Genomic DNA, 13,805 nt, shown 5'->3' with positions numbered 1-13,805 from the left:
TTTTCTATTTCCCAAAGGTATAAATCTAAACAAAAAAAACCATAAAAACATTAATAAAAATAGCACAAGACGTACGAAAGAGTGAAACATATTAGAGTCCACAACCTGATATACATTTATACGTTCAGAAAATGTGCAGTGTTACACAAAACCAACTCAAATACAACTAGTATTTTTGATAAAACAAGTGTTACTCTGAGCATGATATTTTTTACTAGTCCCAGGCCTGCCATGGTATACTGAAATGGACACGAGGGGTGATCTCACCTCTGTGTATAAATATGTGAAGGGAGGACGTAAAGCAGACAGATCCAGCTCTTCTCAGAGCTGTCTGAAAAGGATCAGAGGCAATGGGCACAAACTGAAACACAGAAGGTGCTGCCTGAATGTGAGAAGGAACCATTTCACTGTGAGGATGACTGAGGACTGTGGCATGGGGTGCACAGAGAGGCAGTGAAGTCTCCATCCTTAGAGATATTCAACAGGACGTGATCCTGGGCAATGGGCTCCAGATGGCCCTGCTTGAGCAGGGAGGGTTGAAACCAGACGACCTCCAGAAGTCCCTTTCAACCTCAGCCATTCTGTGAGTCTGTACTTCTCTGATATCACAGCAACTGCACGGACAAGATACATTGAACACCATCTGTATTACTAGGCATAAATCCATCCTCTCTGGCAAAAGGGTTTGATTCAGAAACTCATGTAAAAGTCCTCTCTGAAAGTAAATTTGGTAACTATTTCCATTTTCATTTATGACGGTTGTCACCCAGGCTGGAGAAACTCACTGTAGGCTCCACATTAAAAGGCAGTTTTATTTCACAGCATGACTTGAAGCAGTACATAATACTGAAGTCATTTTCCTTCTCTCCAATAGTTGGTATTTTTTCCTAGCTTTTAAGACACTTTATAACACGTAATCTCACTGAAAACACATACTGCAATAAATATTATAAATCATGCATAGATATCTCAGAGCTTATAACAGAATTAGAAGTTAAAATACAATTTCTTGTCCCATTAAAATGAAAGAAGAACCTATATCATTTTATCAACATAGAGGCAAAACTGTTCTGTTTGCCAAGTTTATTTTGCATGAAAGAATTGCTGTTCCTGTCTTTTGAAATGTATGGAATATTTTCTTTTTCATAAATCAAATATGTATTTGTTTTCATTTACTGTGTATTACAATTGATGTCCAATGTAATGAAATTTTTCTTAAGGGATATTTAAAAAGTAAAGGAAATACATAGCCAAAAACCTGAATAAAACCATGTCAAGTCTTCTGAATCCTCCCACCTGTTCCCTTCAGATGGAGCTGAGCACTTTGGAGGCCAGCCACAATGGCAGTGTCACTGTGTGAGACAGGTGCAAGAGTGAGGCTGTCCTTTAAGAGGTTCAGTGGGAATTGAGACTTGGAGCCAAAGACAGAAGTAGAGAAGAAAGAAAAAAATGCTTTTAAAAAATTTTTGCAGTCACCCAGTGCTGAGCTTTTTTATTTCTGTAAGTGTCACAGCATCTTAAACAGGCCCCAGGAACATTTGTTGGAGCTGCCTCCCCAGGGTGTGACTGGGGCAAAATCTAACATATCATCAAAGAAAACAGACTTTTAAAAGTAGAAATGTAGGAATTATTTTTTTTTCTTCTGATAACCATGGTATTAAAAGCAATGAAGACAGTGGATGAGCAATGGCAGAATCAGACCCGCAGTCCACCCGTGATCATTCTTAGGAAAGTTCCACCAGTAATTCCGAATTCTGAGTGAGCTCATCACTAAATTTATGCAATGCTGATGCTCTGCACCACGTCACTGCAAGCAACATGAAAACAATATGGAAGAGTGGATGACATGTGTTCCTTATGAGGATGGCACCTATGGAACTACAGTACAAAATACCAATATATTGGTCGCCTTGGTCAAGCCAGTTAATGATAGATTCTCCTTTGCTATGATGGAAAAATATTCCTCTCTGAGACAGATTTTATTATTGGAAACTGCTCAAACTATCTAATAGATATTAAACATAGAGGTTTTGTATCTAGCATGGACTTGGATATGAACAACAAACACCATGAGGAGACAGGACTTACTATTAAAGTATAGTTCTGCACTAAGAGTCTCAGCAGTTCATATTCATGACCAATCTGTCACCATCAGATTGGTTTATAAGAAAAATGAGTGCACAGAAGAGTACATTGCCCTGTAGGGGCAGGTAGGGAAAAGATCAGAATATGCCTGATTTCTCTCTGGAATCCTGGCACAGCTGGGCTTAGCCTACACAACAGAATAACACATCTGTATCTTAAGATGTTCCTTCACTCTCGTAAAACACTGGTTCACTAAAAAAAAAACCAACCCTAGGCTTATGATTAAGTGTGCTGACTTAATATAAGTAATGCAAAAGGATTTCCTGAATGTGTGGAAACCCTTGAAAAAATTATTCCGAGAGCTCATTTTCTCTGCACTGGTCTTCTCAAGGCAGCATTAACATCAGTGCCCAGTCGTGGTAATTTAGATGTCAGAATTGAGACATTTCCCATTATTTATGTAGAAAGAAGCACATATATTGAATACATGTAATTTCCTGTAAGTACTACTTCTGTCAGCCAAATGCAGGGATATTAAGCTATTTTTGTACTAACACATTCATTAGCAGGAACCCAAAAATAAATAGTCGTTTCACATTTGTTAGTTTGACCGTGGAAAACACATTACAGTGGTAACTTTCTTATGCACAGTATTCAGCAGAAGTAATTTAACACATAGTGTTTGCCATGTGTGAGCTAAAATACATCAAAAACATTTTTATCCTCAAAGCAGACATGTAATTTTGTAGAGACAGATACCTACGTCACCCGGTCTCAAGAATTCAATCACATGTTTAATATTTCCCTAGCCTGCAAATGAGATCACACTTTATCACACACACTTCAATGGGTGTTTATTTTGCAGTTTAGCTTCAAAGGACAAATTGATTTTTTGTAACCTGAGTGCAATATTACCCCTGCAAAGTAACCAGCAGAGGGGAGAAGCTGACTCAGCACCAGCAAGGGCTACATAATTTCAGAGGTGCTACTTGTCCCTTCCTCTTTTTTGTCAGCCTTGCTCCAAAGCCATGAGCAGTACTTTTTCCTTTCTTTGTCATTGAGCCAGGATACAAGTAATTAATTCCAGGAAAAAGATGTGATCTGAAATGAACATTGTTGAGGGGTCATGTACTGTGGAAAGGAGTTTCACAATGATATAAATGATTTATATAAAATATAAAGAAGAAGTAAAAGTAAATTGCATTTTATATTACTGAAAATCTCTACTAAGTTTATATTCATCAAAAAGAAAACATGCTGTTTAAATAATTTGAGTTAGGAAGAAAGAACTCGAAAAAAATTATTGTATTAAAGATCTTTCTCTTCCTAGGAAATATGAAAGTATCAAAATCCAAATGCCACACTATCATCTATTAGGAAGAGCACTTGCACTGTCTATGACCTGTTACTCCTCAGTCACTGAAAGGCACTCATAAGACCACAGTGCATTTCCCTCAAAGAACTGGGAGGTACCGTACAGCTAATTGACAAGAGACCTAAATGGCAAGCCTTTCATGGCTCCAGAGAAACAAAATTCAGCAAATGTCCATTTCTTTATTAGGTTTAAGATGAAAAGCAACAGATGAAAGCAACACCCCTAGTATCGCAAATGATGGAAGAGCAGTTCTGTGGCACAGACAATTTAAGAAAACCTGTGAAGTCAGGAGGCTCCTCCGGAGTGCAGAGGGAAGGGACGGCAATGGGACTGCAGGCACCAAAACTCCTGTTAAGTGCCAGAAACTAAGCCTCAGCTGCTGGGAGTTAAATCAGATGTGAACATAACTCCCCATGTCTGAAAAGATCTGACATAATGACATGAACTATAAGGAACACTTGAAAAGTATAGAAGAAGTTGAGACAAATTCCTCTGGGTGCTTGCACTAGAGGATATACTGAAAACTCAAGCAGTACTACCTACCAAGGACACAGTGAGAAGAATGACAAAATAGTAATGAGTCCCCACACTAGAAATGGCCTCACCACAGCACCTGTGGCCAAGCAGGGAGACCCAAAGTCTATTTACCACACTTCAATCCACACTCTTACTCTAGCTGAATTCAGAATTATGACAAATAGATACCAAATCAAATGTTACTGTCTTTTGTACCAGGAGTACAATGCAGAATCACTTACATTGGGAAAGTCTGGGTTTCTGTGTAGGCTGGTGCACACTAGTTTGCAGAATCAGGCCTTCCATTCACAGATACACATTTTCCTTTTCAGTATAGAGTTAACACTGGGAATGTTAACACTGTTATGGCTCCAAAAGAAGAACTGCAAATGTGACTGCTACAATCAGACTTTTTTGGGGTTTGTTTGTTTGTTTATTTTAGGTTTTCTGTTGCCTCCTTGTTTTTTGGTGGTTTCGTTTTTGGGTCTTTTTCTAGAAAGAAGAATACCATAATTATCTGAATCATGGGTCCTGAAACAAATTGCAGAATTGTATGATATGAAGAAAAACCCAACCAACGAACAACAGCGTGAAACTAATGAATAAAATTTTCAGTTTATATGAAGAAAGTTACTGGTAGGCTTCTAGGTGGTGTACACCAGAGTCCCACATTCAAATCTTTCCAGACATGCTTTTGTGCTTGATTAATTAGAGAAATTAGGGAGAGGTGATACTTTTGCAGTGACTGATGTTTTCTTATAATTAAATCAACCTGGTATATATCTCCCATAAAGCATTAGGTCATGAAACATTCATAAAACACCAGCCTAAGTGTCAACTGGAAAATTACAAATTTAATATTTAGAAGGATGTAAAGGTGAAAATAAAAACATTGGGCTCTTTAATTTCATAGAAATATAGTATCATAAATTTACTCTGAGCATCATATATTAAAATAATGTTATGCAAATAGGCATGACAGTTAAATAAGGTTTTGGAATAAGACTGTTTAAATGAGTAAGTAATATTTTAAAATGTAAGTCACCATAGCATGAAAAAAGAAAGCTCAATTTAATTAAGCTGGTCATTTGTACTTAGGTAGGAAAAGAATTAGCATGTAGAGTAAGTGAAGGCTGCCCAAAGCTTTGTTTGGGTTTTACACAGGTATTCACTTTCCCTGTAGTAAAAGAATTGGTGTAACATCTGCTGGCTTATGCGGTGCTTTGGTGCTTATGGCACAAGAGAGATTCTCAAGAAACTTGCTGTGTCACCATGAAAAGGTCAGGTACAATTCACAAAGAATGGGGGAAAAAAGAGAGCGCTAAAAAAATGTGGCTTTGCTGGCAAATCAGTAGTATAGTGGTACAGACATGCTTTTTTTAAATAGTTTGTTCATGTCAACTTTATTTTGACTAATTTCTCTGTACAAGGAAAATAATTGTAGTGCCAGTAGAGAAGATGTATATCAACAATCACTGGCACAGTCCAGTGGTATTGGAAGCGAAATGTAGATGGATTGGGATAATATACTAACCTGAACTTTTTTAATATGCAAGTCATATCTTTTAATGTCAAATGATTGACAGTAAGATTTTCAGCTGGACAGAGCTTGCCTCTTGTACACTGCAGTGCACTGAAGAAAGAAGAGCACTTTCTGTATGGGACATGTTTCTACCTGGCCTTAACACAGAGAGGTCTCTACACAGTACTGAAAAATGAATGAGTCTTAGTACATATTACAAGCCTCCCCATATGGAATTATTTCTGTCTCCCTGGAATATAGACCAGAAAATGACAAAAAAAAAAGAGGTTCACAAGGGCTAAGCAGATGTCTGTACCTACTCTTTACAACCACAGAACTGAGGTAGACACTATGTATTTATAAAACAAACTGCCTGTTGCATAGCACATTCATGACACTAAGTGTGCCCATATTTCAAATATTGCATTTTGGAAGTCCAGAGGACTGACAGCCCAAGCTGCAAAAACAGCATGCTCACTGTTTCTAACTTCTGTGTTCTGCTTTAATTTGAGAGAAAAAGAATGATAACAGATTTTCTTTGTTTGGGGAGAAAAGTAACAAAAATCTTAAGAGCAAATTAATTTCATAGACAAGCATTATTTAAAAATTAAAACAGACTAAAATTACCATTTGATACTCTACAAAAGATATCTCCCTTTCGTCTTTTGTACTTTTATGCTGAAGTACCTTCTCAAATCTTCTGAAAGCTGGGATTTTTTTGAATCAACCTTGAAAACTGGAACAGCTTCCACTACAAGTTTTCAGCTATTCTTTTCATATTTACCATAAAATAAACTAATAGAAAAAGAAACACCTGTAATCTGCCCATTCAATTGAATTTATCAGCTTGTGTGTATTTATTGTTTCATTGACCCTGTAAGTGCTAAAAGAATGTCAGCCCATGTACATTCCAGGCAATCAGAACTTATTGATAAGTATACCATGCTGGAACTTTTTATAATAGGGTTTCCATCATGGAGTTATGGGAAATTCCTGGGAGACAATAAAAGGTTGGAATTTTTTTGTTTGTTCAGGGGTTTTTGGGGTTTTAAGTCTCCAAAACAAATAAAACTGTTTAGCAGATACTATACAAGCAGAAAAGTTGGGAAATTTATTAAAGTTTACTTAATAAAAGGACCATGGAGATTCCAAACCAAACAGCATAGATGTGAAAGTCATCATTCCCAAAAGTGGGTATGCTGAAGGAAGATACTGAGTCTAGCAAAGGACTCGTGTGATGTCAACATGGTGCACGAGATTCAGACTCATCTAGTGACAACAGCAGTGTCTTTCAGCAGCACTGACTGCTTGTATTCCAGTTGAATACAATGCTGCCTGTGTTTTTATCTATCCTACCACTGAAAATATACATTATCGGTGACTTCTCTTCTGTCTTGATTTATATGTGATTAAGCCTATACTAATCACCAAATGCAACTTTTGAGAGATGTGTTCATCTGGAACACCACAAACACAACACTCCGAAGCCTCTGAAATACATCAGAGATAGTCAGGTAATTCGGGAGCACACAAAGCTCGAGGGAGTTTGTTGTTATAGCTTTTTGAATTAGATGTGTATAAGCATGGTATGATTTATTCTTTTCAACGAGAATATAGGAGCTGGTTTTTTAAAGGGTCTTACAATGCTATTACATGTAGAGACACTGAAGCACTCTGCTACGCTGAGAACATGAAGCTGAAATTAACCACTTTAAAAGCACAGTGAAAGACAAATTTAAACATCTGAACATGTGCCAAATATGAAAGCCCGTGTCCCAAGCTGCAGCATGGTATGGCTCACTCTCCTTCGAAATCTAAACCTCTCACAATCACAAGCCTGGCTGACAAACACTGATTTATGGGAGAGAAGAGACTCTCATTCAACAGTAACACAACCAGTAAAATTCTGCAGCACTAAGACAAAAAAAACCCAAAACACACCAAAAAACTCCTCCACAACTTTAAACTACTGCACATTCAAGCCAAAAAATACTTTCCCATTTTAGAATGCAAACCAAGCTTGACAGATCTCCTACTAACTTTCTGGTCCATCACAGTAAGTTTCCTTTGACTTTACATGCAGCAACTGGGTTGGAAGGATTACTATTCTCATTTGCAGAGCCACTCAAAACCTTCTTGTCTCATTCCATAATGGCCACAAATCTAGATCAGAATTCAGGTTTTCCTATGGCCCTCACAACTGTTACAAGCATTGAATAAGCATTGAATAGATAAGCATCTATTGAATCCTGCCTTTTTAGCACAACATGTAGGTGTATACATTGTACATGCTACCAGGTTAATGATTAGCCCTTAAAATAAAGAGCTAAGTATGTCTTTCCAGGACTGGAGCTCTAGTCTGCACTCTGTTCCTTGCATATGCTGCAAATATTGGAAATAAGTAACTGAAATTTTCAAAAACCTTTGAATTACTCTTCTCAGTCATGAACAGCAAGAACAAGTAGGAATACATATATACATAGCCACATGTATGCAAATAGAAAAAACTAGATGTATAATTTCCATATCCTCCAAAACCTTGAAAAAAATCCAAAAAAGCTTACCCTTGCCAATGTCAGGGTTCCTTGTTTACACACATTGCAGCGGACCCTCAGTTTCCCAGGCTTCACAGCTTGGCAGAAATTTTTGCAAAAAACGTAAAAACTGTTGTAACTAGCTGCACCTGTCAGAAGGGAAAAACAAACAAACACAAAACAACCACTTTTGATGTATACTGAAAATCAGTAACAAACTGTCATGAAAGGTTTCTGTTTGACTCTTTAAGTAACAAGTTAACATAATTTTAAATTCTGAGGGAAGAATTGTGATCATCTTATCTTGCCTGGTCTAGTTCTTAACACCTTCCAGTAACTCCTGCTTCTTGACCGGTAGTTACAGGTGGACTACACTGTAACTCCTAGGAAATGCTTCCTGTGTACAATGTGAGCTTACCACTGATGAGCACCAAGTGTAATCTTTGGCAAGTGATGGATGAGATTAATTACCCCAGCTCTCCACAATTTGCATCTTACTTGTCTAGCTGCAAGTTTTATGAGGTCAAATCGCATGAAAATTTCTTTGGATGAAGTTTAAAAGATGAGTTTGACTGGTACCATAGAAAGAAGACAAATATTTAATTTAGTAAATTTACTTTTATTCATGGAAGACTGCAAGCCACTTCTTTATCCTTGCTGGCAGATGTATAACCTAGCGAAGTTTGTAAACTGCTGCCAAGATATTAGGCCAAGTAAATTTTCAAGGAAAATGAAATGAAATGCATTCTGTTCCGTGAAACTATGGAACAGAATGTGATATGCAGAGAGTTGTGGAAGCCCAGGGCAATGCTAATGAATTTGATTTCACAGGCAATGCTGATCACTGCTTGGAGTGAAGCACTTTTTAGAATGTCTACTGCTATTCCTTAGAATTTGAAATATCCACAGTATTAATTAAATCAAGACTATACATCTCCAAGTTCAGAGACTCAAGTGTATTATCAGAAGTTGAACTAAGACCAGAATAAAGTTTTAAATAGATATTTCTCAATTTCAGCAGAAGATCTGACCCATTAGCAGTGGTGAACTTCAGAATTAGTAGTAGTCCTTTAGAGATGAAAACCCTTTCACTGTCTTTCTCCCCATTCTACTATTTCTCCCTACATTCGTCAGCAACATACTATCTATGTACACTTGAACCCTAACCCATTACCACAGCAAATATTACCTGGAATAATATTTCTAAACATGGCTGCTTGCTTTATTTTTTAAGGGTTTTTCACACAGTGAGGGTCAGACCCTGTAAAATGCCTATCAAATACATGCTGTACCTATCCATGGGTGTTCTAATATAAAAGTGCTCAAATATAATATGAATGTAATTAAAATATCATTTCAGCGTCCAAAGTTCAACCTCAGAGTACCAGGTCATCCAAAAAAACTTTTTTACTATGAAAAAGTATGTAGAAGTCTACAAAGAATGTAGATATATACTCTGTTGAAAGAAGAAATTTATTTTTTCAGTTCTTCAGAAATGTAAGTTACATAAGAGTACATCATTGATGTATCCAATACTAATTTTAGGTAACTAATCTATTGAATATTTTCATGCTTCCCTGGAGAATAATAATCACCATACCAGAGCATAAAGCATAACCTAAACTTAATTGAATTTCTGTGGAAAATTGCCACACATCCATATATTCACACACATACAAACTAGTAGAGGCCCATAATAAACAAGCTGATTTCAGCCACTTATTCCTGACTTGATCTCAAGGTGCAGGAAATGAGACCAGAACCTGTTATCTTATCACCAGTCCTCTCCCATTGTTCCAATTTCTTATATGGGTTGTCTTATGGGACTACTGAAGCTGCTGCTTCTGTTCACAAGTAGGGACACTTATCCTGAGTAGTTCTGTGGTGCCACCACTCGCTGTCTGAGCATGTTCCTACTCTCCAGAAGGATTCCTGCCAGCAGGATTCCTGCCATGACTCTAATGAAACCCTTCCAGCTAAACAGAGCCATCTGAGTACAAGAGCCCTTACGGTACAAAATATTTTGTTAATTGGCTGATGCCTTTCCTGATCCAGTCCTCCACTCCCTGGTGTCTTGTGTCCCTGTCTCACATTTTATGCCAAGTTTATTTCAAGCTTTAAAATACTTGAGGCAGGAATCATGCTCTGTGTCTTTGTGTTCTAAGCTCATTCCATCTGGACCCAAAGATAAAATTATTTTATTGATAATATTCTGCAAAATATTCACAGGATAGTATGGCATAAATCAGCATGACTGAATACGGCAGTAAAATATAGTAGTCATAGGAGAGGCCTAAACTGAGACATATTGCTGATTTACTATAGAGGATAAATCTTATGCATTAGCTTGATATTTGCTCTGTGCAAAAATAGACTACATTACCTCAATATTCATTTTTCTTAGCACTTTCAATTTTGTTTTCCTTTTTCATGAATATAAAAAGTCCCTCTAAACACATCCCCTATGCACAAATTTGAAACACAAGAAACAAATTTATAATCTAATGGGTTGGAGCAGTTAAGCAGCACAGATCTGTTCAGAGGCACAGAATAACTTTTGAAATGTCTGCTATAGCAAGGAAGAAGGAAAGGAACAACACGACAAGAGGAATGCACTGATTTTAGAAGGAATGTGTTAAATGGAGTTTTCAGCAATCCATTCACTATTTTATGCAGATGTGCTGATCACATTCTCACAAAGTGCAGTTATATTCTTATGTGTATGTCCTGAGCAGCATCACCAGGCAAAACAAAAACTGAACTAAAAATGCAAATGCTGAAAGACAGTTAGCAATGCAATGCTGATGATCAGCACTAAACTCTTTACTGACTTGTTTATGTCACTGCCTACATTAGCACAGCCCTTGGCTGAGACTGCATCCCCTTGGGCCCCTTTTCAGAGGGGAACTGAAAGAAACAGGAACAAGGAAATCTGTCTTATGCACCAGCTCTGAGGTATCAGTGTTAACAAAAAATGTAACTACAGTATTGTGCCAGTAATCACTAAAACTGCTGCAGGACCAACCATATAATAAATGTATTAAGGGCACATTTTTGGGGTGTATAACTGGAGTGGGTTGACCCTGGCTGGATGCCAGGTACCCACCAAGCCACTCTATCACTCTCCTCTGCAACTGAACAGGGGAAGGGAAAATATAACGAAGGGTTAATGAGCTGAGATAAGGACAGGGGGACATGACTCGGCAATCACTGTCACAGGCAAAACAGACTCTAAATGGGGATATTAATTAAATTTCCTAACAGAATGAGAGCAGGAGAACGAGAAGTAAAATCACTCTTAAAAACACTTTTCCCCCACTACACCCTCCTTCCCAATTTCTACCTCCTCTCCCCTAGCGGTGAAAGGAGATGGGAATGGGGGTTACAGTCATTTCACCATAGGTTGTTTCTGCCACTGCTCAAAGATAGGAGTCCTTCCCCTGCTCCCCATGTGGTTCCTCTCATGGGAGACATTCCTTCACGAACTTCTCCAGTGTGAATCCATCCCACAGGCAACAGTTTTCTTCACAAACTGCTGCAACGTGGGTCACTTTTACACAGGGTGCAGTCCTTCAGGCACAGGCTGCTCTAGCATGGTTCCCCCACAGGGACACAAGTCTACCAGGAAAACCTGCTTCAGTGTGGGCTCCTCTGCCCGTGGGTCAGCAGGTCCCTGCCAGGACCCTGCTCCAGCACGGGCCTCCCACGGGGACACAGCCTCCTTTGGGCATCCACCTGCTCTGGTGCAGGTCCCCTCCATGGGCTGCAGGGGCATGCACCCCAATGGTCCTCCACGGGCTGCAGGGGCACAGCTGCCCCACCAGGGTCTGCACCATGGGCGGAAGGGCCTCAGCTCTGGTGCCTGGAGCACCTCCTGCCCCTCCTTCTGCACTGACCTTGGTGTCAGCAGAGCTGTTCACATGTTCTCACTCCACACTCCTCTGGCTGCAATTTTCATCTGCCTAAATAACTTTTTTTTTTTTTTAACTCCTTCTGAAATATTTTGTCACAAGCATTACTATCATTCCGGACTGGCTCAGCCTGGGCCAGTGGTGGGTACGTCCTGGAGCTGGCTGGAATTGGTTCCACCAGACATGGGTGAAGCTTCCAGCAGCTTCTCACAGAATCCACCCATGTAGCCTCCTGCTAGCAAAACCTGGCCGCACAAACCCAAAAAGTTTAATAAGAATTCAGGAAACAATCCCTACTTTGCAACTTTGCAGTTTTCATTTTCAAATATTATCATATAAACCCATTTATGACGGACTAGTTTCAGTAAAATGCTTGGTGGGTTTCTCTATCGAGTTCATTTAATTATGTTGTTTTTACTGGCCAAAAAAATTCATGAAGATATGAATGCCAAAGGCTGCTCATTTATGATCTATGTCAAGACCTGTCTTATCCCACTGAGACACACTCTCTCTTTTCTACCTCTTCAAAGCTGATTTCCTCACAAATATCCCATCACAAAAATAGTCCTAAAACTGTTCTCTCCCTTTAGTATTTTTTATGAAAAGAGAAAGTAGCTTTCTCTGATGTGTATCCCAGAGTTTTGCACTGTCTCTCCAGTTTAGGTTTTTTAGCTCCTTAGGACCTGAATTACTGCCTTTTTTTCTGTGTTGTTAATGATGGCCATGCTGTGGGAGCTTCGTACATGTTAGTGATAGCACAGACCAATTATTTTGATATGCATGACTAGTTAATGAGAAAACATTAGTCGTAATGACTATAGACCTGATCCCGAAATCTCTAATCAGTCAAAACACCTATTATCATCTTTATGACTGTTTAAGTGAATAAAATCTGAATAGGGATATTAGTAGCTAACCTACTGTTTTCATTTGAACTGCATTTTCATATAGATGATAATGATTACTGAGTCTTTCCTATAATCAGCTATTTGAAAGAGGACACAGCTACAGGAAGTCTTTCAACAGATTGAAAACTACATAAAGCTAGCATTGTTTCAGATTCCATTATATTTACATTTAGACTAGCTGTAATTTGTGAAACGTAGACTGACTGTCAGGGACCTCAGACTATTTCTGCAATTTCCACCCACGTAATGAAAAATACACAGTTAGAAGTGAACAAAAAAAACATTCTTCCAACTGCCTTCACTTTAAGGACTTTGCTTGATTCAACACAGTAGGAGAAAAAACATCTGAAGTATAAGCCTAGAAGTATCAAAGTAGTGAAAATTTCCACATAAAGCTCAATTTTTTTTAAAAAAAGGGGAGGTTGCACTGCTGCACCTGAAAAAGGAGAAATTACTTATAAGATCTCATTCACTTTCCAAAAATACAACTGGAATGTTCTGCCTTTAAACTTTTCTTCTTTAACCACTCTTCTTTAGCAGTAAAGATTTTAGAGAGCACAGAACTTTCCTCCCCAGACCCAGGTATGGAGATGCACACATTTATGAAAAGTTTATACCTGTTCTTGATTATAGTTATTCTTTATGAGGACTATCTAATTTAGAACATGGAAATGGCATTAATTTAAGAACTATATTAATCTAAACTGATCGTGCTGTATTCTAGCGAGAAAAATAGAGACTTTTATGGTTTGATTCAATTCATCCTAAAGTAGATATAAAAGGATACAAACATGTTGGATAAATTGTGTCTAAAAGGGTCTGGTTTTTTCTGTTGTGGGGATTTAGAACCACTAGGTCTGGTAGAAATATCTACATTGCAAACCTCTGAAATTAGGGGAGATGAATGCCATTGGTGTTGCTGTGCACAAGAACTCATGACAAAGAGCTGCAGTA

At 38.3% G+C, this 13,805-nt stretch overlaps 1 protein-coding gene across 1 annotated transcript in view; it reads right to left on the bottom strand.

Moving 5' to 3' along the window:
- The window catches only part of PRKN (parkin RBR E3 ubiquitin protein ligase), a 705,198-nt gene that overhangs the window by 445,057 nt on the left and 246,336 nt on the right, over window positions 1-13,805 (bottom strand). Inside the window, exon 4 of the mRNA XM_050316170.1 lies at window positions 8,063-8,181. Coding sequence (XP_050172127.1) covers window positions 8,063-8,181 — 119 coding nt within the window. The remainder of the gene's footprint in view (window positions 1-8,062; window positions 8,182-13,805) is intronic.

The sequence above is a fragment of the Myiozetetes cayanensis genome, unplaced genomic scaffold (genome assembly GCF_022539395.1).
Source record: "Myiozetetes cayanensis isolate MyiCay16 unplaced genomic scaffold, myiCay2020 scf2-11, whole genome shotgun sequence".
NCBI lineage: Eukaryota > Metazoa > Chordata > Aves > Passeriformes > Tyrannidae > Myiozetetes > Myiozetetes cayanensis.
This window is presented reverse-complemented; position numbering and strand designations above follow the sequence as displayed.